Source organism: Dipodomys merriami, unplaced genomic scaffold (genome assembly GCF_024711535.1).
Source record: "Dipodomys merriami isolate MVZ:Mamm:240054 unplaced genomic scaffold, mDipMer1.0.p SCAF_19, whole genome shotgun sequence".
Lineage (NCBI taxonomy): Eukaryota > Metazoa > Chordata > Mammalia > Rodentia > Heteromyidae > Dipodomys > Dipodomys merriami.
In genome coordinates, this window is record NW_027203270.1 from 21,040,915 (window position 1) to 21,058,249 (window position 17,335).

Sequence of the window (17,335 nt, forward strand, 5' to 3'; positions counted from 1 at the left end):
GAGACCCTGTCTCCAACAATAGAGTCCTCGTAGTGGGATCATCCCAGAGCCCAAGGTCTGGAGGCAGAAGTGAAACCAGTCTGTTCATTCATTCACTGAGTCGGACATTCATTTCTTCATACATCAGCATGTGTTAGGGCTTACACTCACAAAATAGCCAAACAGATCCAGCTCTGCTTATAACCCACACAGGCATCCCCCTGGGACCTCCAGGGCCACCTGGGACATCCAGAGTGATTTCTTTGTCACTACCCTCCTGGATGAGTAAAGCAGGTGGCCCACAGGCCAGCCCTGCCATAAGGTTAGGGGGACAGAAGAGTGCAGGAGCACGGGGTGAGGGTGGGGTTAGGGCACCTCGGAACCCAGAGCCCCAGGGAGAAGGCCAAGAAGCAGAGACACCCAGACAAACTCTCTCCCTCGACGTAGGCAGATTTTCCCTTCTAGTTTTTACTTCTTTGTACAATAGCAATTTAAGTTAATTAAATTTAACAATAAATTATTTCTCCCCTGCCTGGAATCATCTTTCCCTGCTCACCCACTTGTAGAGGAAACACCAGCTCTTGGCCTTGGGTTGCCTTTGACAGCTTGTGGCTGTCACAGAAACAGGATGTAGGAAGGAGGTCCTGGACTGAGGCTGGCTAGGGAAAAGGAGCTGCTTTTGGTGGGGAGGTAATAAATCTCAGTCAGAATGGCTAAGAAAGGACACATTGCTACCCTCTGTGGAAAAAAATCACTTTCTGAGGGTCTCAGCTTTACTGTACATGGCTTGCAATCTCCTTCCCCCACTGAGCCATCCCCTGGGCATGTACGTGTCTTGCGGAGTTTGGGGGGGCATTGCCTGTGAGTCCTTCCCCCCCACATTCAGGCAGCTCATGATGGATGCACACTGCCCACCCCCCACCCCCACCCCCAGCAGCACAGGCAGGTTTTGAAGAGTTGAATGCACTATTTGATTTCTGCAAAGCACATCCTGGTTTAAAATGCAACCGGGAGCCAATTTTATAAAGGAATTGTGATTTATGAGCCCCTCCCCTACTCTCTCTCTCTCTCTCTCTCTCTCTCTCTCACACACACACACACACACACACACACACACACACACACACACACACACACACAACTAGATTGCTCCTCTTGTCTTTGCTCAAGACAGGCACTGTGCAAAGCAGCCACAGTGGTCCGAGGCGCCCAGGGCCTTCACCAGCAGATGGCAGTGTGGGCTGGGAGCCCAGCCTCTGAGGGTCATTGGTATGGGGTGGGGTTATGTGGTGGGGGAAGCAAGATCCTGACCACACTGGGGAGTCTGGGGCCTCTCTGGACTCAGAATCAAGGTTCTCTGGCTCTCCCAGACCCAGCTCCATCCCTGACCTAACTAAACTGCCTTGGAGGAAGGGCTGTCTGGATTCCCAATTTCCTTCTGCAGGCCTCAGTTTTCACACATGTAAATGATGCTACAAGTTCTGGTCTGCTGCTTGGGAGTCCAGCTTGGAACTCTAAGTCTCCTGGATCCATCTCAGCCCAGTGTCTGAGGACCCCCCCTGCCCTCCCCGCCAAACCAAGGGTAGAAGGAGTCTCTGTCCTCACGGCCTTGTCTACTGCAACCATTCTCAAGCCTATCTCCTCGAGGAAGCCCATTTCACAGTCACATTGTACACCCCACGACCCATGTTCAAAACTCTGCAGTATCCTGTATGTAGCTATGGACTCTGTCCTGCCATCGCCCTCTTAGTGTGTGTGTTGTCCTCTCTGAATTCCTTCCTTTTTCCTATTCTGTCTCTCTGTCTCGGTCTGTCTGTCTGTCTGTCTGTCTGTCTGTCGCTCTCTCTCTCTCTGTGTCTACACGCCCCCCCCCCCCCGCACCCGGCCCGTCCCATACTGGGTTTGAACTCAGGGTCTAGTGCTTGTTGAGCAGTGCCCCATCTCTGAGCCTTGCCTTCAGCCCCCAAATCAGGTTCTTAGTCCACCCTGAATATACAATCCCAATTCCAGCAAGGGGGCAGAGAGATGACTAAATCTGGTCATTAAAACAAAACCTCCCTTTGAAGCTACAAAGCCCCTTCCCAGAGAGAGCCTAGTGGAGATGGAAGGATTATGGTTCAAAGCCAGCACAGGCAGAATAGTCGGAGAGATTCTGTCTCTAATTAACCAGTAAAAAGAAAAAAAAGCTGGACCAGCTGTGTGGCTCAAGCAGTAGATGCCAGCCATAAAGCAAACAAGCTGGGCAAAAGCATGAGGCCCAGAGGTCATGCCACTACCAGCACAAACAGCAGAACAACCAACCAACAAAAAGGCCTGAGGAGCCTGTGGTGGCAGAAGAGGAAGACCCGCCCCTCTCCTGGTTCCTTGGGAACTTTGGGGGGGGGGGATGGGAGGGACACAGCTGCCTCCGGGCTGCCCTCCCTTTCCTCTTGTAGCCCTTCAGGTCCCACCCAGAAAGGTCAATCACCAAATCATTCCGTCAAAGGAAATTGCACTTTATGCCTTAAAGACCAAACTGAGCTTCAGCAAGTAGTTATTTACGGTCTCTAATAAGCATTTTCTGGGTGTGATTAACCTTTATGCCAAAGTCACACTGGGAATTGGGGTGGCAGCTTCAACTCTGCACCTAGCCAGGGCAGGATGGGGCAAGCAGAGGCCAGGGGACCAGGGCAATGGCTGAAGCAGGCAGCTTACCAGGCTGTCTACACACACACACACACACACACACACACACACACACACACACACACACACACACACACACACACACACACACACACACACACAAACACACACACACACACACACACACACCAGGGCAATGGCTGAAGCAGGCAGCTTACCAGGCTGTCTCCACACACACACACACACACACACACACACACACACACACACACACACACACACACACACACACACACACACACACACACCAGCAAACTCCTGTGCTGCTGTCTCCTCTGCTCATCCATCTCCCTTGCCTGGGCGACAGGTGCCACCAGCCCTCTTTGTTCATCTACCCAAAAGGCAGTCATCATCATGGAGCTGTGCATGCCTGTGTGAGATGCAGCCTTGCAGAGATTAGTAAGGAAACAGAGGTTTGTTTGGGGGCCTTGTGGCTATCAGGCTGGGCTGCAGAGTCAGCAATTAGCCAGTGAGTGAACCTAGTGCTCTGCCAACTTCACATTCTCAGCACTATTTAGGTTTCTCTACTAACTAGAAAATGGCAGATCTCATGAAGTTCTGAAAATTTGGCTTGTGAAAAATAATTCTGAGTAAAACTATTTAAAAAAAATTTTTTAAGGTTCTAGCCAGGTGCTGGTGGCTCGTGCCTATAATCCTAGCTACTTAGGAGGTTGAGATCTGAGGATTGTGGTTCAAAGCCAGCCCAGGCAAGAAAGTCTATGAGACTCTTATTTCCAATTAACCACCAGAAAACCAGAAGTGGCACCATGGCTCAGCTGTCGCTCAAGTGGTAGAGCATTCGCCATGAGCTGAAGAGCTCAGGGACATACACAGGCCCAGGGACATACACAGGCCCAAAGTTCAGGCCCCACGACTGACAAAAATAAAAATAAAAAGTTTCTGAGCCAGGTGTCAGTGCCTCATTCCTGTAATAATAGCTATTCAGAAGGCTGATATCTAAGTATCACAGTTCAAAGTCAGCTCAGACAAGTCTATGAGACTCTTATCTTTAATTAACTAGAATTAGCTAGAAGCTAGAAGTGGAGATGTGGTTCAAGTGGTAGAGTGTCAGCCTTGAGCCATAATGTTAAGGAGAGGTTGAGGCCCTGAGTTCAAACTCCGGTACTAGCACACACATAACAATGGTTCTGAAGGGCTGCAGGCATGACTTAGGAGAGCCTTACCTATTATAGGCAAGGCCCTGGGCTCAATTCCCAGTACTGGGAGAAAAAGAAAAGTTTCTGAAAAGACAGCCAGGGCTGATGATGAAATGGGGAAGTCATTGGAGGTGTTGAAAGAAGCCTTAGGTCACATGCACTTCTGATTTAAGAGCAAATGAGATGAGTGCCAGTTGTTCACATCTGTACTCCTAGCTACTCAAAAGGCTGAGATCTGAGGATCTTAGTTTGAAGCTAGCCCCGGAAGGAAAGTCTGTGAGACTCATCTCCAATGAACTACTCAAAATCAAATTGGAGCTGTGACTCAGTGGTAAAACAGTAGCCTTGAGCAAAACAAACAAACAAAAAACTCAGGGACAACATCCAGGCCCTCAGTTCAAGCCCCATGGCAAAACTAGAACTAGAGGTGTGGCTCAAGTGGTAGAGTACCAGTCATGATTTAAAAAATACGGCGCTGTGGCTCAAATGGTAGAGAGCTAGGCTTGAGCTGAAGAGCTGAGGGACAGCGCCCAGGCCCAGAGTTCAGGCCCACGACTGGACCCCAAAAAAAAAAAAAAATAGAGCAAGAGCTCAAGGCCCTGAATTCAAGCCTTAGTACTGGCACAAGTAAAGGAAGAAGGGGAAATAAAAGGAAGAGAGGGAAACAAAGATTGATTAGATAGATAAAGGTGGTGGGCTGTTATTTTCCAATAAGGTATTTCCAGTTCCTTTAATTTGCCTGTGGCTGAGCTGAGGCTGATGCTTGTGTTCGTATGTGTTTGTATGCGTATGTGCGTACCTGTAAAGTGAGGTGAGCAGGGGGTAGGATGAGAAGCTGGGGCTAAGACTTCTTAGTTTCTTTCTAGAAGTGTCTCTGGCTAGAGCAGCTGGATTCCTGTGCCTGTTGAGTGAGCAGTGGTAGCTTTGTCAAGTGTGGTTTGTCCTTTGTTTGCCTAACTGGTGGCTTCTTCCTCTCACCCCTTCTGCATTTGCATTTGGAAAGTGACAGTAAAGGTATTTCCCCACCTTTCTGGAGACCATGAAGCTTAATTACTAATTAATAAAGCGTTGGGAGTTGCTTGGGGCCAGAGAGACTAATGGGTTTGTTCTAATCACCATGGAGGCCCAGGATCTAATGAGTTGAACCTGGCACCTTCGGGTTTTCAGAATGCCCTGGTGCCTGTGCAGGTGCTGCTTAGGAGCCTGGAACTTGGCCTGGAGAGATCAGAGACCCCTCTCCCCAGGTAGAACAGCCATGTGCCTGAAGGGAACTGGGTAAACAGGCCCCACGGTGGTGGTCTCAGGCAGATGCTGAGGGGATGGTATGGGCCTGAGGGCCAGCAGGGTCAGGAAGCTTCCTGTACGAGTTGGGGAGCCCAGCTCTGACCAGCAGTAGGGCTTTTACATGCCCCCTGGGAGGGTGGGGTGGAGAGAGGGCACAAGGCCTGCGTTTGTATGGGTACCGATGGAGTATGGGGGGTGGGGACATTCCTGGTATGTACGCATAGAAAACTCTGGGGGGAAAGGGGGGAGAGAGAGAGAGAGAGAATATCAAACCACAGCCACAGGTAAATGAAAGAAACTGCACATTCACATTTACTTGTAAAGCTGGGTGGGCATGGCACCCAGAGCACCAGGAGAAGGAGCAGGGAGGTAGTGAGGAGAGCACCCCTCACCCAAAAGCCTGCTGGCCACTGTGCCCAGGACCCCCAGCCCAGGAGGAGCTACTTATAGTGTGCCTCCCATCCCCATCCGCTTCTGAGCCCCTTACAAATAAAATCCCAGCAGATCCAAATGCCAGTGACTCACACCTGTAATCCTAGCTGCTCAGGAGTCTGAGATCTGAGGACCGAGTTTCAAGGCAACCTAGGCAGATATGTCTATCAGACTCTTATCTCTGATTAACCAAAAAAAGCTGGAAGTGGAGTTGTGGCCCAAGTGGTTGAACACTAGTCTAAAGCAAAAAGCTCAAGGACAAGCCAGGCACTGATGGCTCATGCCTGTAATCTGAGCTTCTCAGGAGCCTGGTTCTGAGGATCTTGATTTGAAGCCAGCCAGGGCAGGGAAGCCCATGAAACTCTTTATCTCCAATTAACTACTCAAAAAAGCCAGATTGGAGCTGTGGCTCAAGTGGTTGAACACTAGCTTTGAGCAAAAAAGCTCAGGGGAGAGAGTCCAGACCCTGAGTTCAAGCTCAAGGACCAGCACCAACCAACAAAAAAGAAATCCCAGTAGAAACAGCTGATTATCCTCTAAGCTAAGTTCAAGTCAGACAATAAATGTGACCTTACTGAGTGCCTGTTGTAGACTAGAAACTGTCATTCCTCAGGTCTGTTCAGCAGATTCAAATGTAGCAAGCAAGCAGAATGCAGCCCCAGCCCTCCTGGCACAGGCTGCACTACATAGAATTCTATAAGCCTGGGAAGATGATGGCTATACTTGTTTTTACAGACAAGGACACTGAGGCACAGAGAGGTCAAATAACCTGCCCACAACAGCACAGCAAGAATAGGGCCAGAGGCCAGGCCCAGCTAAACTCCAGTAATAATCTATCAAGATGGTGACCAAGGAGGGAACGTGATGGCTCAAGAAGGGGCAACCCTTCAGTTATGGGATGAATGGCCTGGAGTCTCTGGGGGGAGCTTAAAGGGCAAAGGTTCTGAAATAGCCATCTTTCTAGATACATTCATCACTTCCCTCTCTGTGCCTCAGTTTCCTCATCTGTGAGAGAGGTTCTGCCATTACAGATATTGCTATAAAGCAGAAGGGCTTGGTTTATGGTAGGATAGAGTTTGTAGTGACCAGTAATTCACCAGTAGGGGACCAGGGTCCAGGAGGCAACAGTTCATTAAACAAGAAGGCAGGAGTGTCCACAGCTTAGGAGAGGACAGGTCCACTAATGAGTGCCTGTGAGCTCAGTGAGTGTATGTGCATGTGTGCGTGCGTGCGTGTGCGTGTGCGTGTGCATGCATGAGCTCCTGCTGCTTCTGTTCCAAGCTCTCCCTGAGCTGGGCAGCACTAGACCTTTCAGGCTTAAGAGTATGTAGAGGGAGGGGGTACAGGAGCCTGGGTAGAGGGGCTGGGAAGAGAAGGAGGGGAAAGGGAGCAGAAGCAGGAAGCAGCTGGCCAGACTGCTCAGGGTACCTGCCTAACTGTGCTCCTTGCCTCCTTGTGTCCACCCACAGGCCCTTCTCCTCCTGGGGCTGAACCCCGTCTCCACTTCTCTGCAGAACCAGCACTGTGAGAGCCTGTCCCTAGCCAGCAATGTCTCTGGTGAGTTCCCCCCTCCCAACATCCTTTCTTTGCAAGATGCCAGGTTACCACACACAGTGTCCTGTGCCCCAAGACTCCCAAAACCTGCACATTGAACCATACTCTGGAACAGCAATAGCTGTCAGATTGCCTTTAAAAGCTCCCAGATGTGTATCTCCGTGGAGTGCCGTGTTGGAAAGGATCCTGAAGTTTGAAGGGAAGAAAAAAGACCTAAGGTTTACAGCAGCCTCTGCTGTGGGTACAGGAGTTGCTCATAGCCAGTACTCCTATAGTCAAGTCCCCACTTTAGGATGGGCAACAGGGCAGGGTGCCGCAGCTCTTGCAGCCAGGCTAGGACTCAGGGACATATGTAGGAGAAAAGCTGCTGTCTGCTCCTGCTAAAAGTGCCCTAAGTCTAATGCTGTGCAGCAAATGCATGCCAAGCGCTGGGCAAGGACTTTGAGATAGAGTGACACAATTTGCACAACAACCTTTAGCCACTCTCCTCATCAGACACAGAAGGAAACTGAGGCACAGAAAAGCATTAGTAAGCAGGCAGCCTGGCTTCCTCATGTGCTCTAAAACAAGATGCTGTCTCCCTTCCTGTAGAAGACACTGAGTGAATGCCAACACCAGCCATTGGCAAGATGCTTTGTAGAGTTATCACATTCTTAGAAGAGCTGAGAACCCGACATTCATCCAGATGAGGAAACTGAGGCATGAAGCATTCCCCAACTCCCCCAGAACTACTCAGCTAGTTTGTGGGAGTGGCTGGGCTTCCCGTGCCGTGGCTTTGTGAACTTTTGAGTGTGGATCTGGGAATGGCTGCTGTCAGGCAGAACGCTGGCCCTGCTCACTGTCCTGTGTTGGTTTATTTTCTCTTCAAGGCTCTTCTTGATTCATTCATTCATTGAACACCTCCTACATAGCAGGGCCCATGTTAGTCATCAGGGAAACAAAATAGGCTGTAGCTCAGTGATGGGGCACATGCCTAATGAATGCCAGACCCTGGGTTCGATCCCCGGTACTGTTAAAAAGAAAAAAAAAGTGTTTACAGGATAGCTGGAAAGAAGGGAAGGTATTTGCCCAAAATTGCTTACAACAATGCAGGTGGCAGAAGCTAGGACAAAAGTGGGGGTACATCTAAGAAGGCTTCCTGAAAGAAGAGGTTTTACGGTGGTTCTGAAGGGAGATTTGCTCGGGTGCTGAGAGATGCTGCTCTGAGCCAAAGCAAGGGTTGATAATGAGCTGAGGATGTATCTGGCTGGCAGCAGGCCTGAGGGGGGATGAGGAGGGAGGAGCAATAAGCTTGGGGAGGCACTGGTCGCTCAGGGCACCGGGCTGCACAGCTGGCTACGCTGGGATGGGGAAAAGAAAGAATATCAACTCTCTGCTAGTCTGCCGTTCTAGTGGAGAGAGGGAGGCCTGGGGGAGCCCTCTAGCCCTCCCCAACGCCCCAGAGCCAGGTCAGGCTCCATTAACTTGCTTTTTATGTGCAGAAGGAGTGACATGCCTGAGCCCACATAGTGTCACCTGTCCTTGGAGGCAGCAGGCTCACTGTGATGAATGGCATTCATTCTCCGGTGGTTTGTACAGGATGCCCCACCCCCAACCCAGCCCGCCTGGCTTCGTGGCACAGCAATCTATCACCTCCCAATGGCCTCTGGTAACAGCCATTTGTCTTCCAGTGCTGAGCTCTATCCAGACTGACAGGCATTGGTAGAGGCAGATGGTGCGGGAGGGACAGAAGAGCTGGGACAGATGGATAGGCATCTGGCTGGAATGGCTGGCACTGAGCCAGGACCTCTGGGGGCCCCACACATGCTTCATGCCAGGAGAGGTTGGGTCCCCAGGGCCAGGGTCACATCTTGGCATAGGTCACAGACTTGGAGACTCATCACCTCATGGCATGAGCAATAATAGTGCCAGGAAGTAATCGAATTATTGACAAATCACAGACAAATGGAAATGTTGACACACACTTGGGAACACTGGTTCCCATCTCTTGTTTTATGCCACTGAAAGGTAATAATTATTGATTAAGCATGTGGATTTGATACCATTCTAAGCTTAATCTTGTTTCATCATCACCATCAGATAATCAGGAAGTGTTTTTGTTCCCAATTTACAATGGAGGAATCTAAAACTCGGAGAGGTTGAGTAACTTGCATAAATACACACAATGATGAAGGACTAGCCCCCAGTGAGCCCGACTTCAGACTTCCTGCTACATTACACGGCCACTCAGAGGTTTATGGTAAATCCAGGTTTACCGCACAACCATCTGTGGTGCACTGTTAGCCTTGCACTTTCTCATGCCCATTCTAGGTTTTACGTGGCCTCACATTTCCTCAGCACCAACTATGCGCCTGGAACTACAGGATCATAGCTCCTAGCTTTATGTCCTAATGTGTCACACTCTAGAGAGGCACCTCCCCCCCTTATTAGTCGTGGGACTTGAACTCAGGGCCTGGGTGCTGTCCTTGAGCTTTTTCACTCAAAACTTGTGCCCTACCACTTTGAGCCACAGCACCATTTTCATTTTTCTGGTGGTTATTTGGAGATCAGAGTCTCACAGACTTTCTAGCCTAGATGGCTTCAAATCATAATCCTTGGATCTCAGACTCAGGGAGTTGCTAGGATTACAGCCATGAAGCATCAGTGCCCAGCTTAAATTTTTTGTTGTTGTTGTTGATGCTAGTTCTAGGGTTTGAACTCAGAGCTTTGCTCTTACTTGACTTATACTCTACCACTGCAGCCATGCTTCTAGCCTTTAAAAAATATACATATGTACATACATATATATGTATACACACACACACACACATATAAATAGTGAATTTTGTGTTCGTGTGATCATGCAGCTTGAACCTGGGGCACTGTCCCTGAGCTTCTTTTGCTCTACAACTTGAGCCACAGTGCCACTTCCAAGAGGCCCCTTTCTTTGCTGCCAAGCCAAAGAGGAGGCAGCTCAACCCTGAGATGGCCAAGCCAAGACCAGAGCTCTCTGCCTGCGCTTAGTAGCACGCTCCTCTAGATAGGCAAGAACCATGCTTCAGAGGCTATCTCCAGCGCCAGTGGCTCCCCTCTGGGGTACCTGTGGCTTAAATCAGATGGGTTGATAAACTTTCCTGCCACCAGGTTGTTGCCATGTGTCCACTCCATTTGGTTTTCCAAGAAGACTCTTCTGGGAGACCCCACCTAACTGGCACAGGAGCCAGGTTCTGATTTCCCTCTGAAGTTATCTACTTATGGGAGGGTTGGTGGAGCACATTTGAGCTCTAAGTCTTGTCACAAGGGAACTGTGTAACAAACTGAGCAAAGAAACCAAGACTCAGCTAGCTGCACTTGAGTATTCGCTTGACCCCCTTTAAAGGGTCCTTACCTGTTCTAATCCAAATAGGATGTGGACCTCTTAGACACCTCATGCACATACCTGCCTCAGGCCTATATACTTGCTTTCCCTTCCACCTAGAACCCTCTCCTTGGGTATGCACATGGCTCCCTTCCCATCCTTTAGGTCTCTAACCATTAGGATTTTAGAGAATTACCATATGAAAGTAGCTCAGGCTTTGATCTCCTTACACTGTAGTTTTTTCTCAACAGTATTTCTCCCTAACATCTGTTTGCTTGCTTTACAGTGTCTCCATGAAGGCAGGATATTTATTCATTTCTAGAGTGGATTTCTTAGGTGGTCAGTAAATACTTGCTGAATAAAGAGCAGCCTCCTCTTCCCCACCCATACCTTAACTAATTAGAAAGGGCACTGAGGGATGGGAAGGGTTGTAGGAGGACGTGGCTCCTGCAGCTCACTTGTATGCTTTGGCTGGTGAATGGACTTGACTAGCTGTAAGGCTGACTTTCACTGCTCCTCACTGCCATATTATAATATGCAAGCTGGAAGATACCTACTCCCCCCCCCCAGGAATGCAGAAGAAGCTGAGTGTTGTGGCAATAGACCCTGGAGGGCCCTGAACTTGAGTGGCCTTACCTTGAATTTATGGCCAATAGACTTGAGATGCTGGAGCCTTCCTACTTTCTTCCCATACACACCCACCCTGCCCTCTGAAATTACCTTCTCCTTTCCTTTTTTAAATTTTTATTTACTTACTTAATTTTTTGATACTAATCCTGGGGCCTCTCCTCACCTTTTCTTGTTATTGTTATTTTTTGTTTGTTTTTGCTTAAGGCTTGGTGCTCTACCATTTAAGTCACAGTTCCACTTCTGCCATGTGGACGATTACTTGGAGTCAATTAATTGTCTCCTGGACTTGACTTCCCCAGGTCTTGGCTTCCTGAATAGCTAGGATTACAGGCATGATCAGTCGAGACCTGACTTCCTTTCCCTATTTTATCCTTAGTGTCTTTTTGCCTCTATCTCCTTCCTGTCTCCTCTCGTTGATCACTTGCCTTCTCATCCCTTCCTTCTCCACTCAGAGAGTGGTTGGTTGCGTGGCTGGCGTGAGTGGCATGAATTTCTTAATGCATGGCTCCCTTCACGGTGTCTGGTGTACAGCAGTGTTCAAGAGATGTTGGTCCCCTTCCCAACTCCTACACACCTGTCCCCTTCAGAGCCCCTGCTCTGCTGGATCACCTAGGGGCCTGAGATCTCCTTTCCCTACTTGAGAGGCTGCCTTGCACCCTGCTCTTGGTCTCTGAGGTCCAGCTCATCTCTTTGCACTCTCCTGACCTCTTAGTTGAAGTTCAAGAGGTGTTTCCAGGAGCTCGTTCGTCACTCCTGATTGGCCCTTGCACATATAACCACGCCCTCATTAGCCCTGCCCACAGATCCAGTCCAAGAGGGGCATCTTTGTCCCCTGGTCCCTTTCGTTTAGTCTTTCCCGTTCTTGCAGTCTCTCCTTCCTGTCTCACAGTCTTTAATTTCCTCCAGGATTTTCTGGGTTCTTAATTTAAGGTCGCATCTTCCACTGGGTTCCCGACTCCACCTCCACCTAGTGACAAGAGGGAGGGTCACAGGGCCATGGGCAGGATCTGGGGCCCCAGATGGGTGCAGACCAATGTTGCTGAGAGGAGCAGCAGCTGGGATTGGGCCCCTGTGTGGCTGTGGGAAGAGCTCAGTGTCAAAACCCACCCTGGCCTTTAGATAGCTCCATGTTTAGTTACTAAATACCTAGGGTCAAACAAGCCCAGTAACTATGTGGGCCTCAGTTTACTTCTCTGTTAAATATAACTGAAGCCCACGTGAACAGGTGGTGCAAGAGCCAAAATAGAGCCGGGCACTGGTGGCAAATGCCTGTAATCCTACCTACTCAGGAGGCTGAGATCTGAGGATCGTGGTTCAAAGCCAGCCTGGGCAGGAAAGTCTGTGAAACTCGTCTCCAATAAACCACTAGAAAACCAGTGGTTTTTGTGCTGTGGCTCAAGTGGTAGAGCGCTAGCCTTAAGCTGAAGAGCTGAGGGACAGCGTTCAGGCCTAGAGTTCAAGCCCCACGACCGACAAAAAATAAAAGTCAAAATAGGTGCTAGTGCTGGGAGAGGGCAAGCTTAGGGGTAACATTGTCCAAAAAGAAATGTGACCCCTCTGTATATATCATCTTTAAAATAACAGTAAAAAAAAAGAATAAAGGTGCTAGGGAATTAGTTGTTAACCTGAGGACACAGAACACACCTACCCTTCATTGGAGAGTCCCCACATCCCAGGACTAGTTGTGAGTGTGGCCAGAGCTCTTGTTAGGTCCCTAGAAGATGGGGCATTAGGAAAGCTAGGTCCTCTGGCCCAGGAGACCCAGCTGTCTTGGTTGGCCCCTGCTGACTGTGGTCAGTGTCCTTCTATCTGTGCACCTGCTCTCTGAAGATCAGGGAAGAAAGGTGGGTAGATGCTAATCTAACTGAGAGTGTGTGTGTGTGTGTGTGTGTGTGTGTGTGTGTGTGTGTGTGTGTGTGTGTGTGTGTGTGTGTGTGTGTGTGTGTGTTTGTTAGGCACTTCTGGGCCCTCCTCATCACATCCCATGTAATTTTCCCTGTGCCTGGCTGTGTAGACATGTGCCTGGCACACAGTTCCCCCTTTTCAATAAATGTCCCCTCATCTGTCCCCACCTCTTATTGCCACACAATGTGGTATGATAGAATGAGCCCTCTATGTAGAGTCAAAAACATCTGGCTAGCCAGGTGCCAGTGGCTCACACTTGTAATCCTAGCTACGCAGGAGGCTGAGATCTGATGATCGTGATTTGAAGCCAATCTGAGTAGGAACGTCCATGAGACTTTTATCTCCAATTAACCACCAAAAAACTCAGAAGTGGAGCTGTGGCTCAAGTGGTAGAGCACTAGCCTTCAGCAAAAAGCCTCAAGGGACAGCACCCTGAGTTCAAGCCCCAGGACTGGGGGTATAGTTCAGTGATAGAGCATCCATCTGCCATGCCTGAGGCCCTAGGTTCCATCCCTAGTAACACACACACTCTCTCTCTCTCTCTCTCTCTCTCTCTCTCTCTCTCTCTCTCTCTCTCTCTCTCTCTCTCTCTCTCTTTCTCTTTCTCATATCTAATTTAACCAAGTGGTTGAATTCATAAGAGGATAAGTATCTTGCTTATGGTTGCACAGAAAGTTAGTAGTAGCAGAGCCTATTCTGAAACCATGAGCCCAGAGTTGCTGTTCATTGCCAGCACAGACCATGGTGCAAACAACACATTCAATAAGTGCGGACATCAGGCCAGCTGGAAGCTAGGTCAAGCCCATTTCGCTGGTTCTCTGTGGGGTCTGGCCAGATGTTGTTTGGTTTCAAAGGGTTCTGACTGTGGCAGGCTGTGCTTCTTCTTAGGTGTTCCTCTAAAGTTTTGCAACTCTAGTCTGTCACCGAAAGAGGGAGAGGCAAAGAGAAGTATCATCAGGCTGCAGGCCAGGGGACGTGAGACATACAGCCAGATCTTTAACTTTCAGCCCTACCTCCAGACATCTCTGTGTTCCTCTGCTCTGGAACCCACACTGACTCCCTGGTGTCCTAGCACCAGTAGCATATTCTTTCCCCTGGCATAGAATGAGCTCATGTCTGCACGTGGGCTATTGCTGTGGTCCCTAGCTGATGGGTGAGTGTGAGCTAGTGGGGGTATGAGCAGGATTCTGGAGGGACCTCTGGCTGCTTAGGGAGGGGTCTCATTGTGCCTCATCAGCCCTCTCTCTCTTGTCCTCAGGGCTACAGTGCAATGCCTCGGTGGACCTCATTGGCACCTGCTGGCCCCGGAGCCCTGCAGGGCAGTTGGTGGTTCGGCCCTGCCCCGCGTTTTTCTATGGTGTCCGCTACAACACCACAAGTAAGGAAGAAGCTAGAGGGTGGACTGTGCTCTGGGAGGTGGGAGAGGATGGGGGATTCTGGAAATGGGAGAGATAATAGCAATAACACTGAAGGCCAGCTCTGTGCTTGTTCCTCACAAGAAAACACTGTCACCTGGTATAGAATTAAAGCCTCAGAACAAGGTCCAGAGAGGTTAAGGTCAAGGTCACCAGCTGCTAAAGGTGGAGCTGGAATGACAGGTCTGTCTGGAACATTTCTCCTGTGGTTAACAAACTGAGTCAGTCCAGTGGCGTCAACTACCCCCCTGAGGTAGGGCAAAACTATCAGAATAGCCTGAGTTCAAAGATGTTCCAAGGCCTCCCTAGGCTGCTAGCCAGGTGGCAGGGCTCCCAGAGTGTTGGGGGGATGGGGCTGAGTTGCTTCCCAGGTCTGCAGATGGCTGAGGGTGGGGCAGAGCTGACCCAGGGCTGTTCGGATACTTGATCCCCAGGTAAACACCTCACTCCCAAGACCTGAACTTTGTGCCAGGCTTTGCAGCTTCTTGAGATAGCACCTGCCACCCTCAGAATTAATTTGCTTTCTCTTGTCAGTGACTCAGGTCCCTGCTTAGCGAGAGAAGAGCAGCTGCAGGCTAGGGGCCCAAGGGAGACTGGCAGCCCAGATCCCTGGGGCCCCCTGTGTGAACCCTTGAAGCTTGTGGGTCTGAACTCAGTACCCCAATGGGGTATTGAAGTTGAGTGCAGATACCAGGTGATCCCATCAAAGACCCACTGTGTGACCTCAACACATGTCCCCTCTGACCCCTCATCTGAAAATTAGAAGTTAGGTGACCAATCTAAAGATTTCTTACAATTCATGACTCCCAAATTCTCCCCCCTTCCCCCTCCCCATGGATTAGGGCTACAGACTAGAAGATTCAGGGCCTGAGAGAGTCCCCGAGAGGTGTTACAGCAGAACAGAAGGATGGAAGAGCCAGATCAAGTAGCTTTATGCATCTATAGCCATGCCCTGACCCTGAGAGGAGAAAAAATGCAGGAGGGGAGTAGAGACTCGGGTAGGAAGAAGGGGGAGAACAGTCTAAAAGGCCAAGGAAGGATGTACTGACAACCAGATTGTAATTTAGTAGCTAGTTGAAGCCCAGATTGGTTAATACCATGCAAGGACACGGAGCTTAGAGGCAGTCACAAGTCCTGGTGCCCCAGCCCATTCACTGCTCCATACCCCATGCCAAATCCTCTGCCTCCCCGCACAGAGGCCAACCCAGCAGGGGCCCTGTTTCTCTCCCAGCACCATGGCCCAGTCTCAGGCAGCCTGATGCCTAGCCCCCAGTCCCAGAGTTGAGCTGTCACACTTCACATGGGGCATCCTGTTGCTCCTGACTGACCCTGGCCACGCCCACAAGCACCCTCCACTCTCATTCTCAAGGGTTACTCTCATTCTGCACCCCTAGATACTTGGAAACCTTCTCAGAACTTCGTGATTAGATGTGTGTCAGCCCTGCCTTCAGCAGTCCCTCTCACCCCTGAGCCTCAGTTTTTCCACTTGCAGGATGGGTGGGGGTTGGGGTGAAGTACCCTTTGGGCTCCCTCACTTTTCCTTCTGGTCCCTCCATAGGGGTGCTGGTCCATCCCTAACAGAGTGAGAATTCCAGGGCTGGAAGCACCCCCAGCCCTGCCTTTGCAGTGGGTGGGGAAGCAGAGCTGTACCTAATCATTAGGCACTCATTAATTCATTTATTGCCAGGACGTACTTCTAGGCTTCTCCTCCGTGCCATCCCTCCTGCTGCATCGGATGTTCAGGAGGATGGGAAACATTTCCAAAAATATCCACTTTCCCATGATCCTTCAGGAAGACTGCTCAGCTCAACAATTAGAGACAAGGAGGTTGAATCTTCTCTGTAGGGACTCCTTGCCTTTGGGGGTCAGCTCATCCCAGAAGGCCAAAGCCTGCTGCTTGGGATAGGCTGACCTAGAGACCAACTCCAGGTATCCCATCCCAAACTGGTGTAAGGAGAGAGAACAGAGGGGACTTCTCCACAATCTCCATCTAGACCCCCTGCCCCTGCTTTGATAAGGACAAGGGACATGTTCCCAGTGTTATGTAAGGTTATATAAATACAGCTCAGAGACAATAATAATAAACAAAACAGCCTACACCATATGTCAGGTACACTTACAGGCACTGTGCACTGTGCTCAGCCAGCAAGGTGGGAATTGCTATCAAGATCTTTCTGGAGCCGGGCTCTGGTGGCTTGGCTCATGCTTGTAATCCTAGCTACTCAGGAGGCTGAGATCTGAGTATCTCAATTCAAAGCCAACTCGGGCAGGAAAGTCTGTGAAACTCTTTATCTCCAGTTAACCACCAGAAAACCAGAAGTGGTGCTGTGGCTCAAGTGGTATAGTACTATGAGCTGAAGAGTTGAGGGACAGCGCCCAGGCCCAGAGTTCAAGCCCCAGGACCGACCCCCCAAAAAAAAAATCTTTCTGGCTGACAGATAAGGAGTGAACTACCTAAGGTCACATGACCTCATGCCCTTCCCTCTGACTGCACCTTTCTTTGCAGCTTCTGGTTGCAAAGCATTTCTCACCCACAGCAGACCCTGCACTCCCCTGGCTCCTAGCCTCCACATCCCATCCTGTCCACAGACCTTCCAGAACACCCCATTGCTGAGCCCTTAGCTCTGGATGTGTGCAGTGGGTTTTGTCTTCACTTAACAAGCGCTCATTAGAAGAGTTATCTGTCATCTTGTCACTAAACCCTGCCCAGAGCACAGCAATTCCTGGAACTTGGGTTTCCTTACAGTGAAGCTGGACAGAGCTATTAAAAAAAATCCATCAGAGATGGGAAGGTGGCTCAGTGGTGGAGTGCTTGCCTCACATCCATGAGACCCTGGATTCAATTCCTCAGCACCACATTAGCAGAAAAAGCTGGGAAGTAGTGCTGTGGCTCTACTGGTAGAGCACTAGCCTTGAGCGCCCAGGCCCAGAGTTCAGGCACCACGACCGACAAAAAA

At 49.9% G+C, this 17,335-nt stretch overlaps 1 protein-coding gene across 1 annotated transcript in view; it reads left to right on the forward strand.

Annotated features, from left to right (window-relative positions):
- The window catches only part of Crhr1 (corticotropin releasing hormone receptor 1), a 42,260-nt gene that overhangs the window by 13,391 nt on the left and 11,534 nt on the right, over positions 1-17,335 (forward strand). Inside the window, exons 2-3 of the mRNA XM_070026788.1 lie at positions 7,007-7,094; positions 14,222-14,341. Of these exons, the coding sequence (XP_069882889.1) occupies positions 7,007-7,094; positions 14,222-14,341 (208 nt within the window). The remainder of the gene's footprint in view (positions 1-7,006; positions 7,095-14,221; positions 14,342-17,335) is intronic.